At 42.9% G+C, this 23,862-nt stretch overlaps 1 protein-coding gene and 2 long non-coding RNA genes across 4 annotated transcripts in view; 2 read left to right on the top strand and 1 right to left on the bottom strand.

Annotated features, from left to right (window-relative positions):
- Positions 1-1,905: 1,905 nt before the first annotated feature.
- Positions 1,906-6,685, bottom strand: LOC147654095 (uncharacterized). The gene is made up of 3 exons (XR_015284443.1): positions 6,608-6,685; positions 5,354-5,497; positions 1,906-4,778 (listed from the first exon to the last, which is right to left on the bottom strand). It is a non-coding gene; the product is annotated as an uncharacterized LOC147654095 (long non-coding RNA).
- A 4,504-nt stretch (positions 6,686-11,189) lies between these two features.
- The window catches only part of CLYBL (citramalyl-CoA lyase), a 165,917-nt gene continuing 153,244 nt past the window's right edge, over positions 11,190-23,862 (top strand). For both annotated transcript variants that reach the window (XR_015284438.1, XM_086880818.1), the window contains exon 1: positions 11,190-11,272. Coding sequence is in view for 1 of the 2 variants with exons in the window: in XM_086880818.1 (XP_086736944.1) it covers positions 11,220-11,272 (53 nt within the window). In the remaining variant the exon portion in view is untranslated. The remainder of the gene's footprint in view (positions 11,273-23,862) is intronic.
- On the top strand, positions 12,032-23,691 carry LOC147654094 (uncharacterized). The gene is made up of 2 exons (XR_015284440.1): positions 12,032-23,396; positions 23,433-23,691. It is a non-coding gene; the product is annotated as an uncharacterized LOC147654094 (long non-coding RNA).

The following is a 23,862-nucleotide window of genomic DNA, read 5'->3' as shown; positions in this document are numbered from 1 at the left end:
CAATGTAGATGGATTAAGAATGTGACTGAATTCCCAGAGATTTTCTTGACCAGTGGATTATTCTAAAATTACTGTGTCTGTCTTTCTGTCTTTTCAAACAGCTTTACCAATAGGTTTGTGAAGGCCCCTCGGTGCACAGAATGGGCCAGAACTTGTAATCTGTTTGGTTGCATGGGACACTGTCTCCTGTCCCACTCATCCCTGCCACTTCAGAGAACTGCTGGTAAAATAACCTGAGCAAGCCATCTACCATATACTTTGATGCACAAATACTCTTCTCATTGCTCCAAGTGCACAATGTCCATATAAATACCTAACAGAAATCCCTAGAATTGGTTGTAACCCCCCCAAAAAATTAAATAAATAAAAAAGGATAAGTAGGAAACAGAAATTTCATGAAAAATGTAAGGTTCCTGGGCTGCAAATAGATGATAGGAAGGACAAATACTCCCTCTTGCAATTTTACTCAACTTTGAATCTCACAGCCTGAGCAAATACAGATAAAGCTGCAGCACTGCTAGTTCATGTACTGTATATAGCAGAAATCCATTTAAGTCAGGGCTTGTCCCACCAAAAGAAGTTCATGGAAGAATAAATAAATATGCTCTTAAAAGGTTTACAGGAATCAATAATAAGAGCTGTATTTACCACAGTTAAGCTTCAAAAGAAAATCTGGGCAGTCTGGAATGAAGTGGGAAAGGAGAGGACAGGCTTCCCCAGATAGAGCACAAGCCAGAGGGTCGAGTTTGGTATGGACATGTTCCAGCCCTTCACATTTATTTGTGTGGATGCAAACATTTCTTTCACTTTTTAGCACAACTTCAGTAGAGTAGTGAAGGCATAGGAAGAAGTCATCCACAGCTGAAGTAAAAGAGATTGGACAGGGCTAACAAATTAGAGAACAGTAATTATTCCCCACCATTTTCATTATAACTTTGGACCATTTATTTCATCATTTCACTGCCTGGCCTGGCAGCTCAATAAATTGGTCAGGTGTTTGTTGGGGTTTTTTCCTCCTCTCTGTTAGCTGTTGTTCATTGTCACAGGAACTCCTGTCAAAATTTCAGTTAGAACCAGCAGGCCTGTCTTAGCAATTAGCACCTAGTGGACTTTGGGAAGCAGCATGGAAAGCTGTGGTAGAGGATCACAGATTGGTATCAGCAAATTGGTAACATTACAATTTAAATATCTAAAATTTGGCCTTTCTGAGGGGCCAGGTTTATTCTTGTCAATAAACACAAGATTTTTATACATGGAAAAGACTGAATTCATACTATGGTCACCAAGTGTAGCAGTCTCATTTTCAACTATTCTGTTAAAGACTGAACAACTGAAGGCTACTTCTGAATATCCCAATGCCACAATGGTTAATGAGGCCAGCTGTCGTTATCTGGGAGATACACAGGCGGCTGTCATAGTAGCTGTCACTCACAGCAGCATTAAGTATAAACCATGGCATTAAAATAACAAACAGGAGAGGAAAGCTGGGCTGCAGGAGGATTATCCCGGGTCCTGTCCATGCTGAAAACACCACATGACCTTCTTCCCCAAATGGAAGGCAATCACTTGGTTGCATGGCCGTGAGTGATCCCCTGGAGAAACTCTGAAAGGCAGCCTCTTCTCAAAATTACTCCTACTAGAGATTCTTCTTGTCTGCTTAGAACATGGATTTCTCTTAGAAGTTTATTTCACTGTTTCTGAAGATGATCTTTTTTTGAAGATTGTGCTTCCACCATGCATGGCAATGACTTTCTGTTTGGTGTGTGGTCTACATCTGGCCAAAATTATTTGTCATTTTTACTTTCAGTTTAACTTGGGTTTAATTGTCTTGATTTAAGCCTCTTGCACTAACACTAAGCTGCTTTTGTTTTTACTTTGGATCCAATAATTTTAATGTTTCCTCCATATGGCAGTGAGTTTTTGAAGGAAAAAACAAGGTCTGAGATGAAGTTATTTGAATGGATTGAAATTTGGAAAGTGAAACTAAAAATATAGGTAGGAAATACCAAGCTAATGTGACATAAATGTAGGGAATTCCTGTGTGATATAGACATATTTTTAAAATTGTCAAAATTTTTCAATTCTTTTGTATCTATAGTGGATGCCTTATGCCTTCAGCAGCTGGATAAGCAGCACAGCTACTCCTTTGGGATGAATGCCAGAGAATAACAGTTATAAAATACATTTCAGTGATTCTAAACAATGAATTACACCTCCTTGTCAAAAGTATTTTTGTCAAGCATAGCTGGCCAGTGGGCTTATTCTGTGAGTGTGGTATGTTTTGTTAGCCAAGTTCCTTTATAGTCACTTGGATCATTATCACAGGGAGGAATACGGGTGTGTCAACCCAGTTTTTTAGTCCAATAGGTATATTGGTAAATATCTCTCCTTTGAGAATATTTAACCATTTGTTAAATTGGTAAAACCAATATTGTTTCACCAGAATCTGAAATTGGGTCCTCGTCTAGTTGTGGCTGTGTCCTGTGAGGCCAGGCTGGGGGGTTTTGCTCCCAAATATGGTATGTCAGAGACTACATTCCAGTTAGATCTGCAGGCTGAAACATTTATGTGAGCACCCTGAGACGGTCACATAATGTGATCATTCATTTCATTTCAAACACACTTGGTTAGCCAAGATCTCCTACTTAAAACAGCTGATTTCAACTAAGCACCTTGGGGAGCAGTCATATGATCCCTTCTCTCAAGCCACCCACCAGGCAGCTCAGGAGGTCCTGCAGGTCACAGTAGGCCATTTATGACCACAACTGGTGCAGGTCTACCTGAACCAGTCTATATATCACTTTGCTAAAAGCAAAACTCTCTTTTTCCCTGTAAAAAGTATGAGATACAGGAAGTAGCACATTTCTGCATCTGCTTGCACTCCTTTACTTGCATTTAAGTCTCAGGTTGCTCTCTAAGTTTTAGGTTTAACATCTAAGGTGGGAATATTTTCAGTCCTTGACTGTTCTAAAGGTAGCCCAAGTTGTTAGAGGACGTGTGTCCTGCCATGTGATAGCCATATGGCAGTATCTCTAATGATGAATTATTCTGCTCTACTTGATGGCAGAAAATATTTGTGTCATCAAAATCGTTGTAACAACAACTACTTTTCACACCATGTGAGTCACAAAACTGGAATCAATCTAAATAGAGATTAAATGGAAAGTGATTCCTGTAATGTCAGTCACTGTGGGGCTACTGAGATGCAGGGGCTCTGTGTTCCTGATGAGCATGATAAACGTGGAAGAGGAAGTCAGCAGAGACTTCATTTCGGGATCTGGGACCAGCACTAAATTTACATCTGCCTTGTCCATGTGGCAGATGAGAACTCCCAGTTTGATTCTGCTGTGGAATGTGCCATGGAGCACTGGCATGAGTCAGTGACTGAGCTATCTGGCAACTTTACCCAATGAAATGAACACAAAACCCTTCAACTTGAACCCATGCAAAGGGGAAAGGCAAATTTAGTTGTCAAATTTCTAGCTGAGACAAAACACGGGAGGCAAGGCACTTAGGTAAATTTGCAAGGGGTTCCAGGTTTTCTCAGTGGCCTCCTGAGCACCTGAGCATCCTGAAGGGGTTCTGCTGCCAGCATTAATGGTCTCTGCCTAAGAATAGGGTATGACAAATTGCCCTACTATTCATCTGATGCTCTGGTACCTGGCTTATTTGAGGGAAACAAAGTAATTTCACTTGATGCTTCACACATTGAAAACACCCACAAAATCTAATAATACTTGACAAATCCTTTTTTTTTTCTTTATAAAAATGAGACTATTACCTTATTGAAGTAGTGTGAGACACCAGCCTTTGGATGTTTAATGATCTTTGGAAAACCATTTTACCTTGAGATCCACTGCTTTTTGACATGACAGGAAGAAAGCAGCAGCATTGAAATGCTCTGCACTTTTTTTCACTCTATAAACAGAATATTTTCCAAATATGCACAGTATTCAGAACATGTATTCTTACTTTCTTGATCTCAGCAAATTTACTGTTTGAGAAAACCTTACTGGAAATCAGTGAAAGCTCTGTTTCCTGGGGGGGTGGGGTTCTGCTTTTTTTGACCTTTTGTCATTAAAGGATAATGTACTATGTATAATCTTTTATGTAGGAACTTCGGAAATGTTTAAAAATTGTACAAAGTCAATCCAAGTGGTAGTTAGACAGACTAGTTTCAAGTTCTCTATGATTTCTTTAAATGTTTCTTTCATCTGTCTTTTCATATAGCAGAGCATAATCTCTGAAGCCAGCAACAACCAAATCTAAATTGCTAGTACCACAGGTCTAAGTTATAAAAGACTTTTAACTAAGGAGAAGCAAAGGCTAAGTTGTACAAAGCTTTAGTTTAGAATTAGAAACTGGACATTCCTTTTATGTTGCCTCATGGAGAGCTGTGCAGGTAAATCAAGCTCACCAGCTTTTTCCTACATATTTTCTCCTTCCATTTCCCAGACCTGATTCCCCGGTTCTTTGGCCACAAGTGCTCTTTTGGAGATGCCCTGAAAGGCTGTCATAGGTCCTTCTTTCATTTTGATTCACGTGATGCTTTTTAGGATATGCAGGCTCCCAGTCCTTGCTGCATGACCCTGGGCACGAGCATTTGTGGCCTACAAGTGCTGCAGTCATCCCTGCTCGCGAGTCACGCTTGCTGCCAAAGCGATGCCTTGCGCTGGCTCCATTTGCAGTGCCCTTCTGCTTGGGGTTTCATAACCTTCTTACAAACCACAGCATCATATGCCCAGAGGCTGTGCAGATGTATGAAGTGGACCTGAAAACTAACAAGACGATCAGCTGGCGGATAGTCCGTGGAAGAGAAATCTCCAGCACAGGCACGCTCACAGGAGCTTAATCTGCTTGATCTGAGTGTCTGAACCTCCATTCAGAAATATCAAGACTCTTCTGTAAATTTTAAAATTTTTTGTAGATTTTTTAAATATGACTTGCAGTATAACTGAAGTTTAGTATAAAGATGTTCCACCTTGGGGCAAAAAAGTGGTTCTGTTCCACTTACCTTGTAAATATCATGATTTCTACACACAAATCTTTCCTTTACATGTTGGCACCTCACAACTGAAATTTTATTTTGCCTCCTAGTTTGCTTGAAAATGAATGTCAGGGAGAGTTCAGCTTTCACAGAGCTCTTTACACAGAGTGAGTTTTAGAGACAGCACTCCAGGTACACACACAAACAAACAAACCAGAGGGTCTCTGCCTTCTAGACACACCCATTTCCCTCCCCCTTCAGCCAGTAAACAGCTTCTGGCTGCAGATTTGATCCCTTATGGAAGAGATTTTTAAGATGCTGGCTGACCTGTCCAGCACCCTGGTAATCCTCAAATCATCTGCTCGCCATGCTCACGTGGAGATGTTGCCAAAAAGGCTTGTTGACAACCTTCTGCTGCATTAAAGAGAAGTCTGTAAAACTGCCACTATCTTACTCAGTTCAACTTCACCACATGGTAGAATAAAACTTATTCTGACAATTCCACCAAAGCTGTTGAGAGAAGATTGTATGGAAAAATACTTCTGTTTTCCAGTCCACTTTGTCTTAGATTAGATTGGCATTGATCTATATAACAGTTTGTGAACTCATTTTAAAAAATTTAAACATTTATAAATTTAAAAATTTATTTTTCTGGAACTCTGAATGTCCTTTCCATGCATGTTTTCATATAAAGCATTTTAAATATCCAAACACCATATTTTATATTTGTATGAAGCAAAAATATTTTAATTACATTTATGTCAGTTATTCAGTTTTTATTGTTTTCATATACAGTGATTAATTGTCTTAAGAAGAGTTTGTATGGCAAAAAGTCAGTAATTTAGTGATAAAATAAAAACTGATATTATAAACACCTATGAATCCTTCAATCAAATTTTGCATTGAGTAATAAATACTAATCTCAGCTAAACTGTTTTGTTACACATACAACATGCTCTGATCCCAAACAACTCCTTAATCCACTATTTTAATAATAGTCTATGGATTAAGGGATCTATACTGTACACTGACACAACGTATTGAGTTCAGGTCCTATAGATGAACATTTCCATGATCTGTTTTAATGGCACACAAGCCATCATAGCATTATGGTGTCAACAAGCCTGCAGATTATCTCATGGCTTTCAAAGCATCCTGCAGGAAAGCGAGTTTAATGAATCTCCAGAAAGGTGAAAACATTATCAAATCTATAGGGAGACAGGACTTTAAAATAAAAGTGATTATATAATTGCCAAGAAGCATTTATATATAATCAACTATAAGATATGCAGAATGTTTTGAGTTTTGAAATCTGTCAAAATAACAATGTTAAGAAGCACAGTCTGCTCCCTTGGCCCACTCCTTCTGTACATGTGCATCATAATTTTCTCCTAGCAGCCTCATTTCCTCTCACAATTTGCCAGTATTTCATTTAGGAAACCCATCATGATGCACTTTACTCTTTCTTTAATTAACTTGCTCCAAATAGCCCTGTGGGCTGTTATATTCCTGCTTCTGAACTACAGAGTCACTGCCTCGCTTTAAGTCAAACCACTGTGCCTGTAGCAGACGTTCTCCAGCACCCTGCAAAAGAGAGGAGTGTCCCACCAGCCACTTCACCTGGCAATGTCACCATGGGCTTAAGGTTATTTTCCTCAAGCTCTGCCTGTTTCAGGGAAAGGACACACTGCTGCTGAAGTAGGAGTTGTTGTTTCCAGCTCATAAGAAACCCAATGCAGAAACCACACCTCTTTTTGTAATAGATCACCTGCTTCCACCTGGAGAACTGGCAAGCACATCTCTCCAAAATCTCTTACAAACTCTTGTTTTCCAGTTGTTTCCACAGTTTCCCCACCCCCCTTTCCTTCTAATGTTTCCCAGCCTGTGTATAGAGCATACAGGGTGTGTTCTGCTTCCCAGCATGAAAATATTTGACTTTTCTGAATTCCAGTGATTCCATGGAACCACTTTTCAATGATCTCCTCCAAAAATTGCATAGTACACAACAGCATCTCAATTATATGGCAACGAATTCGCTGTAATGTTCTCCTGGTATCTGGAAACAGGAATTCTTCATATCTCTTATCAAGCATTTTCTTCAATTTATGGCTGCACCTGTTCTCATAGTTTGTACTTCCTGCAGCTTCACCTCAGTTACTGGCCCTTTGTTTTTTCCAGATGTTTCTGCCTTTTTTGACTTTCTTTTTCTATCTGTTGTTGATGCTTACCAGTATCCCCAGATTACTGGGGAAGGAAAGAATTTGATTTCAAAGGTGGAGAACCAGACTGAGACAAGCAATCTCTAGAGAACATCCCAGGTAAGCAGGGTTTTTTACCTTTCCTGAGATCTGGAGAGGATCCAAGAGCATAAAGCTGTGGATTTCCCCTGGTTCAATAGGATGATGGTAGCAGGGGCCCTGCCCTTCCCAAGTGGATGAAGCAGCTGCCTGAGTGGTGCTTTTGAGGTAGTTGAGGAAGGGGAGCTTTGGGCCCTTCAAGATCACAGAGAAAGCTTTTCTTGACAAATTGATCCTGTCTCAATATACCAGGGCTGTTCAATCAATTTTCACCAAAATCCACCTTCCATCATGTTAAATGCTCCAGATGATGTACTCTGCATGAATTTATGGTGGATTAAACACTATGCACTGCTGTGATACGACACACACTGCAACACCATTGAACATAACAGTGCAGTGAATAGACACTGGTCAATTAATTTTTCATCATGAAAATACTGGCTTATTTCTAATTGTATAATAACACAGTTTTGGGGGATGTTCTCAAAATTTTTTGTTGCTGGGGAGCACATTCTTCCTTTGGCTCTCATCCTTCAGGAGGTGACATGTAACGTGAGTATGAGCTGTCTGGTGGCACAGGAGGCACCGCAGGAGAAAGCTCCCTGGGTGATCAGTGGTCTCCAAGCCAGGAAGCAGCAAACACTTGGGCAGGTAGGAGTTCAGGCCCAAAGCAGCATGTTCACCACAGGAGCACTGTAACACTGCTGGCCAGCAAAAACGAGTGCCTGTCGGAAAGAGGCACAGGAGCCTCAGCGAGATTGGTGCCGACAGTTATTTGTTTCCCATTCTTGCACAATGAGCTGAGGAGGACATCCTTTTGTGTTCACACAAACACAAAGAGGAAGGCACAACATGCCTTGGCTGTTATGATGCTCATTTCTCTCTTGAAAATCAAAGTAAATGAGTGTCAAGAGGACAGTGATGTGAAGTAGCTTCAGGCAGCAGCACAGCTCTTTTTTTCTACTAAGATTCCAATAAAAATTATTTATTTTTCTCAGCATGGCTTATTAATAGTTCTACAGTACTGCAGTAGTACACTGCTTCTTTTTCCCTTTCTCATTCAAAAATACTTGTTTTAGACACTATCATACCATTAAGACATCATCATAGAATGAGAAAATGCTTATGGACCATATATGAACAAGGACCATATATCCTGCCAAAACACTTGGTTTGCTCTTTTGTAGCAAGCTTATTCATTCAATATCTCAGAAGATATAAGACCCAGATTACAAAAAAGGTGTTTGAAATCCAGCAATTGAAAAAATACTGTATATGAAATGTACACTGTGTTTAGTGTGATGCTTTATTGAAATAAGAGAAGAAAAAGTGGTAGTTAGTTATCTTTTTAAAGAACATTTTTCCTAATCCATTATAATTGCTAAATTTTTACCAACACAGTCCATGAGTCATTTGACCTTCATAATTTATTTTCTATCTGAGAAATTGCAAGATCCCTCTCTCTGATTAATTTGTGTGCCGTTATCTCACATTGAGCTGAAACATTTGTGCAGATGAAGTCTTGCAAGGAGACACAAACCCAAATAGCACCCACAGAAGTATCATTATTCTTATGACCAGCCCCAGATGAGCTCAGCAAAACCCTTTTCTGTACGTATTCTTCATTCCTCACTACTCTGGGGGTCTTAGCCACAACTATACTGCTGCTATAGCACTGGTATCCTTAAAAGCACCTCACGCCTTACTCTTGAGGATGCCAGTGAGAGTGAGGCTCATAAATACCTTCTGAGCATCCTGGAAAATGTTACATTGGCTTAATCCAATTAAGTGAAAACTTAGCATCTTTAAAAGGCTTCCCATTTTAAAAGGACAATACAGACGAACAGTATTTTTCCCAGAATACAGAAGTGGAAAGATGGTAATGAAATGTAATTAATGTCCCTGTGTTCTCATAATCATTTACAAGCCAACAGACCAGGATACTCCAGGTTTTCCAGCACTGGTTGATGCAAAACGTACACCCAGCTACTAATGTTGAAGAAAGGCTATTTGGACTTCTGACAAAACCTGAAACCTGTTTGTGTCAGCACAGTGTCCTGCCTCCCCCTGATGCTGTCGCACTAAATGCTGTTGCTGAAAGGAAGATTTTTCTCTCATATCTGGTGACCAGTGACAGGACCCGAGGGAAAGACATGAAGTTGTGTCAGGGGAGGTTTAGGCTGGATATCAGGAAAAAAGGTTTTTCACCCAGAGGGTGGTTGGTCACTGGAACAGGCTCCCCGAGAAAGTGCTCATGGCACCAGCCTGACAGTTCAAGAAGTGCTTGAACAATATTTTCAGGCACATGGTGTGACTCTTGGGTGTGCCCTGTGCAGGGCCAGGAGTTGGACTTTGAATATCCTTGTGGGTCTCTTCCAGCTCAGGATATTCTATGGTTCTATGACATGCATTTCAGGGGTTCTACCTGGTCTGGCTGTACTCCTGCTCCCCTCCCCTCCTCTCTCTGTGGGGAGCCAAACACAAATAACAACCAGAAGGGTCTATCAGGTGCCACACATCTCTTTTTTTTCCCCCCCCACTGGAGGCCATCCTCATCAGCAAAGTGGGGAAGGAGAGCATTTTGTACACCTGAGAGTCTTGGAGCTAGAAGGGGTGAAAGACAAGAGAGGTGCCAAGAAAGAAATCTGTCCCTACAGAAATTAGAGAGGGGCAGGAGACAAGTCCAAGGTTCTTCACCATCTTGTGCAAAACCAACTTTCATGAGGAAATTCCCCAAGGAGGTAAGAGTGGTAGGAGGAGACAGCAAAGGGAAGGAGACATCAGTGACAGGAGGGAGTAGGAAGAGTCTCTGCCACACACAATTCAGTGGATCTGTGCTGAGAAGGGTTAACACTGTCATGCTGCTGCTGCTAACAAAATGTTTGTTATCGCAGCGTCTCAGATCCAAGTGGTATTACCCATGACTTGCACGCAAGATTACATAGGGGAAGGAAGCTGAGAGCAGGTCACGTTCACGGTTCAGCACAGCTCTACAAAACAGCGTATTTTATTTTTGCTAGGAGGCGAAACTCATGCTTTGCTGACACCACTTCCCCAGTAAAGTCATGCTAAGCCAGATTAGAAAATTTCCACACAGCTCTGACAAAGAAAAGCTGAGTTTCAGGAAAAGAACAAAGTTATATGGTAAAACTCAATGACTCTAGGAAAGCAAAAAGCCCTTCCATGAAGACTGGCGATGAACCTATGTGGATATGAAGCAACTGTGTTTTTGAAGCAACGGGGGCACTGGTTTGGGGTGTTTCATTATCCGTCTCCTGTTTTTAGCAAAAGCTGTTGCAATTGAATGTCTTGGGGATCTCTCTCTCATGCCCAGGACAACATGTTCAGCAGCTGTGGGAGGGCAGGAATGAGAAGTGACGGGACTGAGAGGTGGCATGATCCAAGCTCATGTCCTTTGGAATGAAGCTGAAATATCCACAATATTGAGGAGCTTGCTGGGATTATGCTTTGTGGCTCTGTCTCATTCAAGCATCATAGCAAAGAAAATTATATTATATGCTCACTCTGAGTTTGGACTGACGGAAAATAGAATCAGAATCCCTATTTCTTTTTCTGGACCCTTTTCTTCTCAAATTCGTTTCTTTCCTAGCCCATCCACTGCTACTTCCCATGTTATCTTTGGTCTTGTCTCTTCATCCTTTGCACGAACGAACTATTCCTACTCACGGCAGTCACTTGCCCCCTGAGAGGAGCGGAGCTGGAGCATCCCAGCCACAAGAGCCTCCGGAGGCCGCGGGCCCTGGAGCAGGGGCAGAGCGCTCCGGGAGCCCGCCCGCCGTGACGTCAGAGACGAGCGCGCGCCCACCGGAACAGCCAATAGGAGCGCGGGGCGTGTCGCAGAATGATCAATAGGGGCGCGGGGCGTGTCGCGGCCCGGCCAATGGGAGCGCGGGGCGTGTGGCGGCGGCGCGATGGCGGCGGGGCTGTGCTGGCGGGCCGGGCTGCGCGCGGGGAGGCGGAGACTGTGAGTGACGGGGCCGCGCGTGGGCGGGGCGGGGCGCGGGACCCCCGGCGCCGCCTCCCCCTCCCCCTCCCCCGCCGGAGCCGCGCCCGGGGTCTCCCCCGATCCCCCCTCAGTGCGGGGGCGCGGCCGGGCCCGGGGCGGCGGGGCTGGCTCTCGGGCACCGGCAGCGTGGGAATGGAAGCCGACTTCCTGCTCTAGTGGACGCTGTCCCTGCCCACGGCAGGGGAGTTGGAATGCGACGGTCATTTAGGTGCCTTCCGACTCAGAACTGTTCCGTGATTCCTCCAGTTCCCAGAGCATTGCCCTTGCCCGGTTGTCCGCTTTGGTGCAGCTCCTGCCTGGAGAGTGACCTTGGGTCTTTCCCATTCGTGCACCCAGTCTCGGACCGAGCGGGCTCCTCAGGGCCACCGTGCCCCATTTCCCACAGGGGGAGCCGGGGCAAGGTAGGCTGGATTCACACCGCTGGCTTTCCCCTTGTTTTAAGAACGTCCCGTGTCGCTTGCTCCATCGGTGGCCCAGCATAAGTGGTGATGTGGGCAGAAGCGGGGCTCAGCAGGGACGCTGTCAGACGCCCCCCCGCATCCCTTATCCTGGGCCTTGCGAGCCCCCTGTGAGTCCGGGCGTGCAGAGTCCCCGTGCTGCTGTGGTGGCAGTGCCTGGATGAGGGAAGGTTGTGTAGGAAACCTGTGTCCACTTGTCGAGAGCCCGAAATCACCAGGTGCTTTCCCACAGGTGGGTGAATAGCTGTCAGAAATAGCATGGATTTCGGGTGGGATGCTAGGAAAAGCTCTACTTTAAATAGAGGATGGCTGTATAGGTCAGTGTGCAGGATCAGGCTCCGAGTGACAAGTGCCACGGAAGACAAAAGCTCTGTTTCATCTCCCTCCTGGAGATGTGTGTAGGTTTGATGTCCAGCTTTCTGCCTGCAGGTATGTGCCTGCGTGTTCCCCGGGGGACAGAGTGATTTCTGCCGAAGGGAGTGATTGATGGGTCTGTGCTCATTTAAGGCACGTTTTCAACAGCACTGCTAGAAGGAGAACACATTTTTTTTTAGTATTGATATTAGGAAGGCAATCAAGTGTTAATACATTTTAATATCAATATTTAAAGCTTTAAATTCTCACGTTCTCTGCTGAGACCGTGGTTCTGTAAATATTTTATATCTGAGTGACAAAAGCCTATGCAGTCTGTAAAACTGTAGCATAGATGTTACTGTGAACATGCAATATTGATGCTGGTGTTCTTGGGGAACCTCAGGGACAGCTGGAGTGCTTTGTGCTGTGCTAGAGGCACAGTGAAGAGCCCAGTAAGTCCATGTCAGTCATTCCTGCCTGGAGTAACTGTCTTGCATAGCACTCAGGGTCATTTTTCCAGCCTAGCTCCTTCACCATACTTTTACAGCCAGTTTCTGGAGAAGACGCATGCATGTACATGCCTTTTTTCCCCCCTTGTTTTCGTCCCCTTTTCCCCACATTTGTGCAAAAGCATAAATTCTATGCCATGCTGTTTCTGGTCGTGAGGAATTTTGAATATTCATACTGTGGGGGGAAGAGGAGCCCATCCCTCTGTATGAGTGTAAGGGCAGCTGGGTGATGACATTTATGTGTGCACAGCACCTGTTCAGAGCTGGGAGAGGAGGCTGCCTGTATGTCTGTGGTGAGGTGGCTCTCTTTCAGCTGTGGCTCAGAAAGGGCTTCCTTGACTCGTGCTGCCATGGGTTGGGACATGGCTGCCAGGTGTCACAACACCCTTGCATGACCCCCTCCCTGTGGTGGGATTTGCCTACTCCTTGTCATCAGTGCTGCTGTGGAGCCCAAGAGGCCACTGGTCAGGTAGAGACCATAGAATTTTGGGCAATGCACCAAGCAGTCAGAGACCAGAGGCATGAGGAATTCACCTTCGAGCTAGGCTGTGTGCACTTGGGAGATAGAATACAGGGATGACTGCAAATGTCAGCAATCAATGAACATGTTGATTGGATTTAATTAGCAGCTTCCTGGTCTTTTGCAAGAATTGGCAGGTGCCATTGGCTCTGGACTGTGGTTCTTGTGTCCCACAGATCTCTCTGCCATTGGGTTGGGACCCTAATTACAGTGGGTAACTCAGATGTGGTGTGGCTGTGTTTCCAGCTGCTGCCATCCTCTCTTCATGTGCATGCTGCTGCCCCTGTGAAGCTGGGGGGAAGCAGTGCTGCCCGGGAAAGTATTTATGTCACTATCAGGCAGGTGCCCAGAGCTGGGTTTTCTTATTTGCCGTGTTCCAGAGCGTATTGGGCTCTCCCTGCCTGTGAAAGATTTTTGTATTGGAGAAAGTTAAAAAAACCCTTCATCATCCAGCTGATTTTTAGTAACAAATACAGCTGGTTTTTTTGGTTGTTCTCTCTTTGCTTGGTGATTATGCTGTAAGAGAAGCATTGCGCATGTAAGCACGGTCACCTGTTTGCCCTCAGCGAGCCAAGTGCACATCTGCCTCACCCATGTATGACAAGAAGGTTTTTTTACATGTATTAATTTACATGGCATATTCCAGGCAGCTCCATACCCACATGCCTGTACTAAGTCAGTCAAAAGCAGCATCCATATCTTAGTGGACCACTGCAGAGTATGGAATATACAGTGCGGGCACGTAGAGCCTGTCATGCCAAAGGTGCAGACACCAGCATGCCTGCTAGGAACAAAGGAACTTGACGAGTACTAACCCCGTGTCAGGTCTTCTTCAGAGACTGTGCCTATATCATTTAGAATTCCTAGCCTTAGGAGCTTCTTCTCTCATCACCAATTGTCATAGTCCCTCCCAGGAATCCACCACTCCTGTGTCTTGTGTTTCAGGCTCCAAATCTGTGTCTGCTTGGTAAATTAGTGAAGATGTTTTTCATGTGTTGGACACTGGAGGGTGCTAATGCAATGGGAGCTGAAATTGTTTAGCAAATTAAAGGGTTCCCCTTTGTTAGTTGTGAAATAGTTTTATTCTTTGTTGCAGGGTTTAAATGGAAAGACATGAATTGTGGTCCTTACCAGTAGCTGATCCTGTTCAGCATGTGCAGAGCTGTGACCAAGAATATCAATAGTGTTATGTCTGTGAGGGATTTCTTTCCTTAACCTCTATAAAAAAAAAAATCACTCATTTTATGTTCTACACATTTTTAAGTGTGTCTTTCGAGATTATGGCCTCAGGGTGAAAATTATTTGAAAGTGTGACTTTCTAGTGATAAAAACACTTTATCTGGCAGAATTGTTGAGCCTAATGTGCAGAGTTTGCTTTTCTACAAGGTCACTTTGGTTCACCTAAACTAATATTGTTCTGTTGCTGGTGAGGTGAGAACCTGATAGTAGCTCACACTGGGGAGGGAGGGGACAGTCTGAGCACCACTAATCGAGTCGCTGGCACTGCAATCCTGTCTTTGGGGAAGGACCTGATGGAGCCTAAGTCTTCCTTGCAATCAGCATCACTGGGCTGTGTGTGAGGGCGTGTGTAGGATGCGATATCAGTGATATCAGCCATCGCTGCTAGGCCAGGTGAAGCATGTTATAAAACTGAGCCTTAGCTCTGGTGTTTCAAATTCACTCAAACATTTTTGTCAGGTTAACGTTACATTGAGATGTCTTACAGTGAAGGAGATATTACCTGTCCACTCTGCTCCAGCTTTCTGCTCAACCAGGTCTCTGGTCTCCTTTACCCTTGGCAGAAAGACATGGGTCCCCATTGTGCACTCTGGTAACTCACAGTTGGAATTAAGGACTGTGAAACTACTGCCCAAGCCAGTTTTCATCCTGGCAGCAGCAGAAGTATGATGATGAATAATTAATGCTAATGAGAAGCAGGGTGCAAAGCTGAGTGTGTCCAGCTAATCACCACTGGCACCTCAACTGGTCTGCTTGTGCTGTTCTGGACAGTCCTGTGTGGTCCTGTACCTGCCTTTGCAAACTCATTACCCAGGTGAAAACCAGAATTCGTAAAATGTGTGAGCAAACAGAACTGAGTACAAATACATCTTCCTTAGAAGCCTTTCTTGTTAGATATGCATGGCAAATTACTTACTCCTCCGTCTCATTCCTTTTGCAAATGACTTGGGCTGTCCTCTCCTGGAAAATGTTATCTTGCTGTGTTGTATCAGCCAGGTTTTATTCTCTCACAGGTGTTGAGGTTTGCTTACAAATGGCTGGTTCAATTCTTACTTATTTTTAAAATACAGTTTTTTTCTGAATTTCTCTTCGAACTGAAGACGTGTATGAGCACTGGAGAAAGACCCTGTGGATGAGGAAACCAGAATCTCCTGTTCTGATACCAGTGGGAGCCTGCTGTTCATCTTGCAAGCAGAAGCATGGACGATTTCACAGCAGAGTTGCTTGGGTGTTTTTCAGAAGCATAGAAACGTATCCAGTTAAAAGTTTATGCTTCTTTTGCCAGGAGTTTTAGTAGCTTACCAGAATAGGCTTATAAGGGGATGTGAACAGAAAGTGAGAATTTAAAATCATTGTAATAAGTAGTGGTACTGAAGACACTCTGCTTAAGAGTAGTCTAAGCACGCAAATGCAGTCTAAGCAGACAAAAACAGATCTGGTTGACAGTATTGGACTGGTTTACCAGCTTTTAAGAGAAGACTGCTTTTCATGCTTATGAGCAGAGAGCCCGGGTACACATCCTGGTGTCGTTTCCGGAACCAGTGTGCTAGCTGTGGGGCCAAAATGATTTGAATTTGTGCATTTTATGTAAATGGTGCCCTAACTCAGAGTGAGGCCTTTCTCCAGGACAGAAGGTTAATAGACCTTCCATGGAACCTGTGAGTGTGATTGCATTGTTTAAACACTGCCAAATGTGGGATGGCATCTTGAGGTCCAGTGCCACCCCTGCTTGGTGGCCCTGCATGGGAAACGAGGGTGTGTGTTCCCTTGGTGGGTGCTCAGTGCCTTCCATTGTTGAGCTTTCACACACTTGTGCAGTATTTCTTGGCTACTCATCAAGGCCTGGGTGAGGCCCCTGGAGTTTTCATACCTGTTGGAGAGCTTGGGTTGCTGTACTTGACGTCTCTTAAGAGCCATTCTGGCAGGTAAAAGCCCCTTGATGCTAAGAGCTTTGTAGAATTTCTGCTGATGAACCTCCGTGTATCTCGTCCTGTCCTCTGCATATCACATGAGCTTCTGGCGGTGGTTTCTCCTGGATCCCCTTTCTCACACATCCATGAGTTCTGAACCTCCTTGTTTGGAAAGGAGAAATACTCAATTTGCTCTTATTTTGTCAGCCGGGCTGTGCGTGGAGGTGTTTCTCCAGCCACTGCCCTTTGATGCACTTCCTTCTTCTGCCCCACAAGGCTGAGGAGCACAGCAGGTCTGCAGAACTTAGACTGCAAGTGGGTCTGGAGGTCAGATTGTGGTTACTTAGCCCTGGGATGTTGAACTAGTCTCCTTCATGTATTTTCCTTTATTTTCTGGTGGGACCTATATTTACTTCTCAGGTCTCCCTGCGCTCTTTAAATCTCCTGGCATCACTGGTGTAAGTAGGATTTGCCTGTCCCTGTGAAATGGGCATCTCTGTGGCTGCTTGCTCTGCCTTCTCTAGCTCTTTGTGGGACAGGACTGTCCAGCTGTCATTGGCTACGTGGCCAAACCCGCCTTCTTCTCTGTCTTTTTAATTAAAAATGGTTGGCATGAGGGGCTCTGCAGCAATGAAAGGGGAACGATGAAACTTTGAAGAATTTGGGGCATAAAGTTGATCTCTAAATTTTAATGTACTCATTGCACTTAAACAGTTGATACATTTTATTACTGAGCATTCAGGTGACCTAATTTCCCTTAGTACTGTACATTTAGCTTTATACATCTGCACCTAATTTGTAAAAAAGGACTTAATGAGAAACTTCAAACAGTTTAAATGTCAATTACAAAGAAAGCGAGGTTTTAAAGTTCTAGTAATCTGTCCATATTGGTCATCGAAACATGATCCCAGGTGGACGTTAATTCAAGACAGATGGCATTCCAAAGGCACAATTACAAAGAGCTTATATATTTTCAACACTAACAAGCTGTCACGCTATGTTGTAGCTACACTTTCAGTACTGTATAAGCACAATTGCTGCTTTATCTGCTGTGGACTTGGTAATAAAGGGGCTTGATTCCCCACTCTTGATATTGTCAGTGTGATTTTTGTGGGGGTGAACGGGAGAGTGGGGTGAGTTAGTGTGAATATCCTTCATCCGCTCAGCCTGTCAGGTCGGGGGGTTGTGTTTGTTTCTATGGTTTTTGTTAAGTTGGTGAAATGCTCTTCAAGGAAAGGAGGGGAAATATTGAATATGGGCATAACAAGACTAGCTTATCACAGCTGTATTTCTATTTCCTGGCAACATTAATTAACTTCAGCCTTATCAGCTGCTGGGCAATAGCTATGATGATTTGTCAAAACCCCCAATATCCTGGATGTTTTCAGTTAAAAAGTCGTCTGAAAGCCTTTGGAGTAACACACATGTTACCTGGAAGACTGAAGTCCAAGGGATTAATAGTAGCTTGACTTGCAGTGGTGTAAATGGGCAGCAGCTTGGCTGCAGCCACGTAGGAGTGCTACACCCTGAGAAGAAGGCAGTTGGAATTATTTTCAGATTTGTGAAAATATTCCTAGGCCCAAAGGCAGAGGTGGAGGAGCAAGGTCAAGGACATAGCAAGGTCAAAGTAGGGTTTCCATTAGACTGAAGCATCAACATACGGAGTAGTTGATCTAGTGTAGATGCCCCTGGCCATGGCAGGGGGTTGGACTAGCTGACTTTTAAAGGTGCCTTCCAACTTGAACTATTCTATGTGGTAGATGGCAAGGTTTATTGTAGGACAATGTTTGGTATCTAGTTAGTAGTTGAGGTGGGCAGTGATGCGTGTAACTGAATGATGAAAGTTAATTTGGCATAATTTCCACTGACTTTTTGTTTGTTTCTTGCTGAAAAGCAAGACTTGCATGTCTATGACTAGAAGGTGTTTTAATAGGCTTTAAAAATTCTGTGCTGTTAGCAGCAAGATTAATAATGCTCCCCCGGAAGGTTTTTAAGCTCCTATGGGCACATGTGTCCTCTGAGAGGTGCTGAGAATTAAGAGCTTATATTTCTGCTTGTTTATCTACTTTTCATTGGTAAGTGGAGAAGAAAGCAGAAAGGCTAAAATGTTCATCCTCAGAAGGCAGGAATTAAATGGTAAGCTTACCCTCTTTAATTTTTGGTTTTTATTAATGATTTTTTTTTTTTAAAAAGCATCTTACCTGGCTTCCATTTCTGAAGGAGTTGTAGGTGCTATTGGAAATACGCAGCTCACCAACAAGTGAATTGGACTCCTGAGCCACACTTAAAACAAAATACCAATTTTACCTGCAGTTTTACTAGGTTTCCTGGTTTATGCAGTGGCATTTGAATGGCCTCTAGTAATTGTTTTTAGCAGGAAAAAAATTCTAACAAAAATGAAAAACACAGCTCAAAGCTCATTAGCACTGTATTTGGCATGCCATGAATCGTTAAATCTTTATATAAATGCAGAAGTAATTTGTAACAAACAAAATCCTTTCTCTTTTTGAAAAGAACTTCTTTTGACTTTTTATTCATACTGCTGAGGTACAGTGTATTTTTCAAACACTGCATATTATTACCAGAATAAGGGCAGAACCTATCAATGTTTTAATTAAATATTATCTATAATCCTCAAGTGTCAGATATACTTAGTTGTGAAAAGTGAAAAATATTAGGTGCAATAAAAAGACTAATAAATACTTAGATAGGGTCTTTCTAACCTAATTTTTTTTAACCTTAGTTTGATGCTATTGTGTGTTGTTCTCAAGTGGTTTCCCCTTGGATTTTCCCAGTGCTTATCAGGGGAACATACTGAAGTCTTTTTATTTAGATCAGGCTTCACTTTGAGAGTAACTAATTGTTCAAGTCCAAGTGGGAAACTTCTTGCACCTGGAAAATTAGGAAAGCAAAAGATGTCCACATCCTTTCCCTGGTGGTTCTTCACCTGCGAATTTGAACTGCAGCGGTAGTAAAACTTTTGTGGACCTCATTTTATGTGAGATCATTAAGCGACAGGAGAATTCAGGACTAGCTGCCCTTCATAATTCAGGACACTGAAAGGTGCCATTTATAAGCTCAAAGTGCCTGCAGGAAGGCAAAACAGGCTTGTAAAACCCATGCTCCAAACCCTGAAAGGGAGCCGGTTTGTACTGCTGCTTGCAGCCTTGGAGAGGCAAAACTGCAAAGATGGTGGGGTTTGATTTATAAAAATGGAAAAAACACTTGCCTTTATTATTTCGTGTAATAACTTGAGTTTTCACACTTCTTGTGTTGATAGCTCTTTTTTCCCAAAACATCCTGGGCAATGATCCCAGTAAAAACCTTAGCAGTTGAACTGCCCAGCTGTTGGACTTACTGTCTTCCCTGTTACAGCTCGCTGTTTTGCTGAGCTGTTAATTTGGCTATAAAATAAGTCTGTCCTAACTTTTTAATAATATTTTGCAGCTGGTGACATTTGCCCATGATATGGGCCAGGCATTTTGTAGGGAGAGCTCCTGCCTCTTTATTGTTTGAGAAGAAGTAGCAGCGTGTACAGCACTTGAAAGGGGGTGATATGGTGACATGCCATTGTTACAACCGTGAACAGGCAATGTAATCTGCAAAATTCACAATATGCTGCAACTTTATGGATTTAGAGAGCCTGAAAGGCAGCCCAAGGAAACACTGAGCTCAGTGATTTTTCTCAGAGCAGGTATTGCTTTTCTTACCTGCTCCCCTGTTAATCCTCAAATAAGGGCTGGAGCTCTTTAAAATTTATGACCAAAATGTAGCAATTGCTGCCTGGAATGAGCCATCCGTATCTGTAATCTTAAATGGCTGGGGCTGACCTTTTCCAGTCAGGCCAGAATAAGCCAACTGTTCATGGCCACATTAATGTCCTGTGACTGAAGTTACCTGGGTGCCCATTTGCATCATCAGAGCCCAAATGCCAGTGGGACACGAGCTGACTGCACATCAAGTCTGCCTGCAGCATCCTTGCTTTGTTAATCTGGATTAGTTCCACACCTGCCTGTTTATGCACACCTTCTCCAGCAGCACCTGGCTGTGTAGTGTGGTATCCAGCCTGTCATCCCTCCTCACGTGGATCATGCAGGAGCTTTGGAAGCACATCAGTAGTATTCCATTTTCTGATGCTGCTTTTGTTGCCTGGATTGACTTGCACAGGGCCCAGACACTGCACTGAGCTCATTGTGACCCCAGGCCTTTGCAGAGCCGACTGCAGGACTCAAACCTTTATATCCACTATTAAAAGGTAGTTATGTGACTGTTTATGTTAGAGCCAGGTGCTTTGCTGCCTGCTGATGTGCTGTTACTTGACAAAATTTGGTATTTTTAAAATTTATGATCCAAATGTGATAAATATACTTACCTGGGGACCTTACTGTGCGTAAATGGCTCGGCTGCCTTCAGACACTGCTCAGATTTCTGTGGGGGACACAAGTCAGGTTTTTCTGGTTCTCTGTAGGGATGTGTCCATGACAGCACTCCTGTTTTTTCTTTATTTCCTTTGTGAAGGACATAAGGTTTCTAGATGGCATGTCGTTAATATATATTTTTAATGACATTTTGGGGGAATTTATTGTTCAAATTCTCTAACTTGTAGTACATTTCTGAGTTCTGTGGGTTCCTTTATTTAGGCTTTATATATGAATGCATGTTTTGTGGGCTTATTGCCTTAAATATTCACTTATTTTGTTAAATCTCTAGTGATACTAAAGCACCGAAGGTACTTGGGGTTGGATCTGCACCAAACAGTGATTTCAGCATACTGGAAGTATAAAATCTGTTTTCTTACTGACTGGGTTTTTTTGAGAAGTTGATAGATGTGAAAACCATTTAACAGTTGAGTTTTTTTTATTTTCCAGTTAAACTAAGCTACTGAAGAAATCATCCTACTGCTACATGCTGCAATATGTCAGAAACACCGTTATGTTATAGTTGCATCATTATCTAAAGGAAAAATTGAGTGTGGGTTTGAAGTCGACAAGTGATGAAAGTAGCCCTGAGGTTGTCAATTAGAAAGCTAAGGCCTGGAACTGATAAGTTAATGGCCAATCCCCTTCACACCCCCTGGCTTTGCTGCCTGCTCCCGCCTCACCCTGCAGCAGCTTAACTGTACAGAACAGAAATAAAAGGCTCCCATTGCTTTGTGTCCCAAAATTTATCTCACTGATCCTAGTCACTTAAAGTCTTAGCTGATTGTGTTCTTAGTATGGACAGATAGTTAAATGAGGAGAAATGAGATGTAGCAGATAGAAAATACAAACTCAAAATAATCCCTCTCTTTATTTTATTTTTAATTAGTTTATTTTTGTTTAAATGTTGAACTGTTAACATGTTTTTTTCAGACCATCCTCCTGCAGTACACACAGCAAATTTAGCAGCAGTGCATCATTTTAACTTCTATCGTGTGTTTGTTTGCAGGTTTTAAAACCTGAAACTTAATGGCAGCCAGTTGGAACCCATGTGTGCCTGCTAAAGGCAGAGGGCAACATGTGTGGTTTTTTGTGAAGGGAAATACTGGTTACCAAAGTTTATGATATAATGTAATATAATACAAAGTGTTTCTATTTCGCTTGGGCAGGAGGGAACTAATATGTTGCCATTTCTCCTGGGGAACACATGGGCTTAGATAAATAGATAAATAATGTCAAACAACAAACAGGACTTACTCAGATTTTAATGATTCTTGGTGTGCTGTGTGGTGAGAACAACAGTAACTTTATGAAAAGAGTAGTATTAGAAATAGATATAATTGAAATAGGAATTGTGCAAAACAAAACATGTAATTCATCTTCAGTTTTTGAAACTTCATGTGAAGAGTAAGTTTTTAGGGCTTGTAAAAATTGTCACTTGGGCACCCCATCTTGGGCAGCCTGAGGTTTTTCTGTTATTGGCACTGCTTCAGTGGCAATGGAGAGCCAAGATTTTTTTATTTTTTCCCTCTCTTGACCTAGAGCAGATAAGTAATAGTCATGAGTTTGAGAAGGCAGTTTAATTTGTAAGGACATTCAAGTTTTTGACCTTTCTGGCAGTTCCACTGTAACCAGCAAACATCTGCTGAATAACAAAAAAACCGTATTTGCTACTTACCTGCCACAATCCAATGAAATGGTGCTCTGAGCAGGGACTGCTGCCCTGAGTCCATCTCTCCTCCAGCCAGATTTCAAACCATGGAGTAAATCTTTTTCTAGCTTAATTCACAGGAAAAGAGATGTGACATTGTGTAAATCAACTTGGTGGGGGCTGGTGTTTTCTCCTGATGTGCCAGCTCTGCCTGAGACCCATGGGAATGAGCTTTTCAGTACTTCCCCACAGAAGCAGTGCAGAAGAGGTAGTACATGATTTTCCAGAGGCACATGTTCCTTTTGTGCCCTACTTTAACTTACTCCTTGAGATACATGTTTCACAGTACCCATAAATAATGAAAATATGCAATGACATTTTTAATTAGAGGCATTGTTTTCTTACACATTGTGACGCTGGTATTTCTAGAGCTACAGGATAACCTCTTGTGGTGGCCTGCTGCAAGAGAGGTTATCTCAAGATGAAGAGCACTGTATCTAGTTTAGCCTGGCTGGTTCAGGTATCACATCTACCAGAAAGCATAATTCTGCAGTTTCCTCCTAAGATGATCCTTCCCTTGGATTGCACTTTTGTCTTTGCAGGAATCTTCTCCAGTTATTTTTTGAATGAAGTTCTGAAAGTTAATAATGTTGGGTAAGAAAAGCTCTTGTCTTTCTGCATTTTTCTTCTCTTACCCTCTTTCACAGAATTTTACTCACCTGCCAGCCCAACAGGGCTGTTGTGCAAGGTACATCCACATGCTGTAAGGAAGCCCATCAGCCAAATTTTGGTGGAGCCAGTAACTGCTCTACAAAAGGCAGACTGATGCCAAAAATCTCCATCTCTCTCAGTGGGTTGGACTTTGCTCCTCTGGGATTTTTTTCCCCTTCCCTTTTTGTTTCTGCTATTGGTTAAATGTGTTTTCTCACCCATGACACTTTTTCAGCTTGAGAGTCCCTCTCTTGCCATGCATTTCTTTACTTTTGCTGTGCTTTAAATTTAAGCACATCCATGTCTTTCAGTGTGGATGGTTTGATATGTATGCTGTTTGCTCACCAGTTTACACCAGTTGCTTCCACAGCACATGAAGCACAGCATGCTGAACAGCACCCATCTTTGGGTAAAAATGCTGTGGTGCCCTACAGAGAGGGTACAGATTGAATTTGTCTTTGTCCCCCTTTCTCTACCTAAGGAGGAAGAGCCTCATTTTAGGAGGAAAAGTTTCTTTTTTGTCTGCAATGTTGGATCCACATAAACTCTTTGACTCTCTAGAAATTTGGTTGCATTGGATCACGTCCAATTGGAAGGTAGGGAAGCCTGGTGTTAGAGCTTTTGATGCTATAAACTTTCTCAGGCTAAAATTCAAAGGGGCTCCTTTCCACCTACATACTTTACCTTCTCTGCCAAACAGAACCTGAGGAGTGCTGCCTTCCCCTTTTGAGTGCTCTCAAGCTCTATTTCACATTCATCTGGCCAGGTAAATATAAGA

The sequence above is a fragment of the Cyanistes caeruleus genome, chromosome 3, assembly GCF_971803275.1.
Source record: "Cyanistes caeruleus chromosome 3, bCyaCae1.hap1.1, whole genome shotgun sequence".
NCBI classification, from domain to species: Eukaryota; Metazoa; Chordata; class Aves; order Passeriformes; family Paridae; genus Cyanistes; species Cyanistes caeruleus.
Note: the sequence above shows the minus strand (reverse complement) of the source record. Positions and strands in the feature narration are given on the sequence as shown.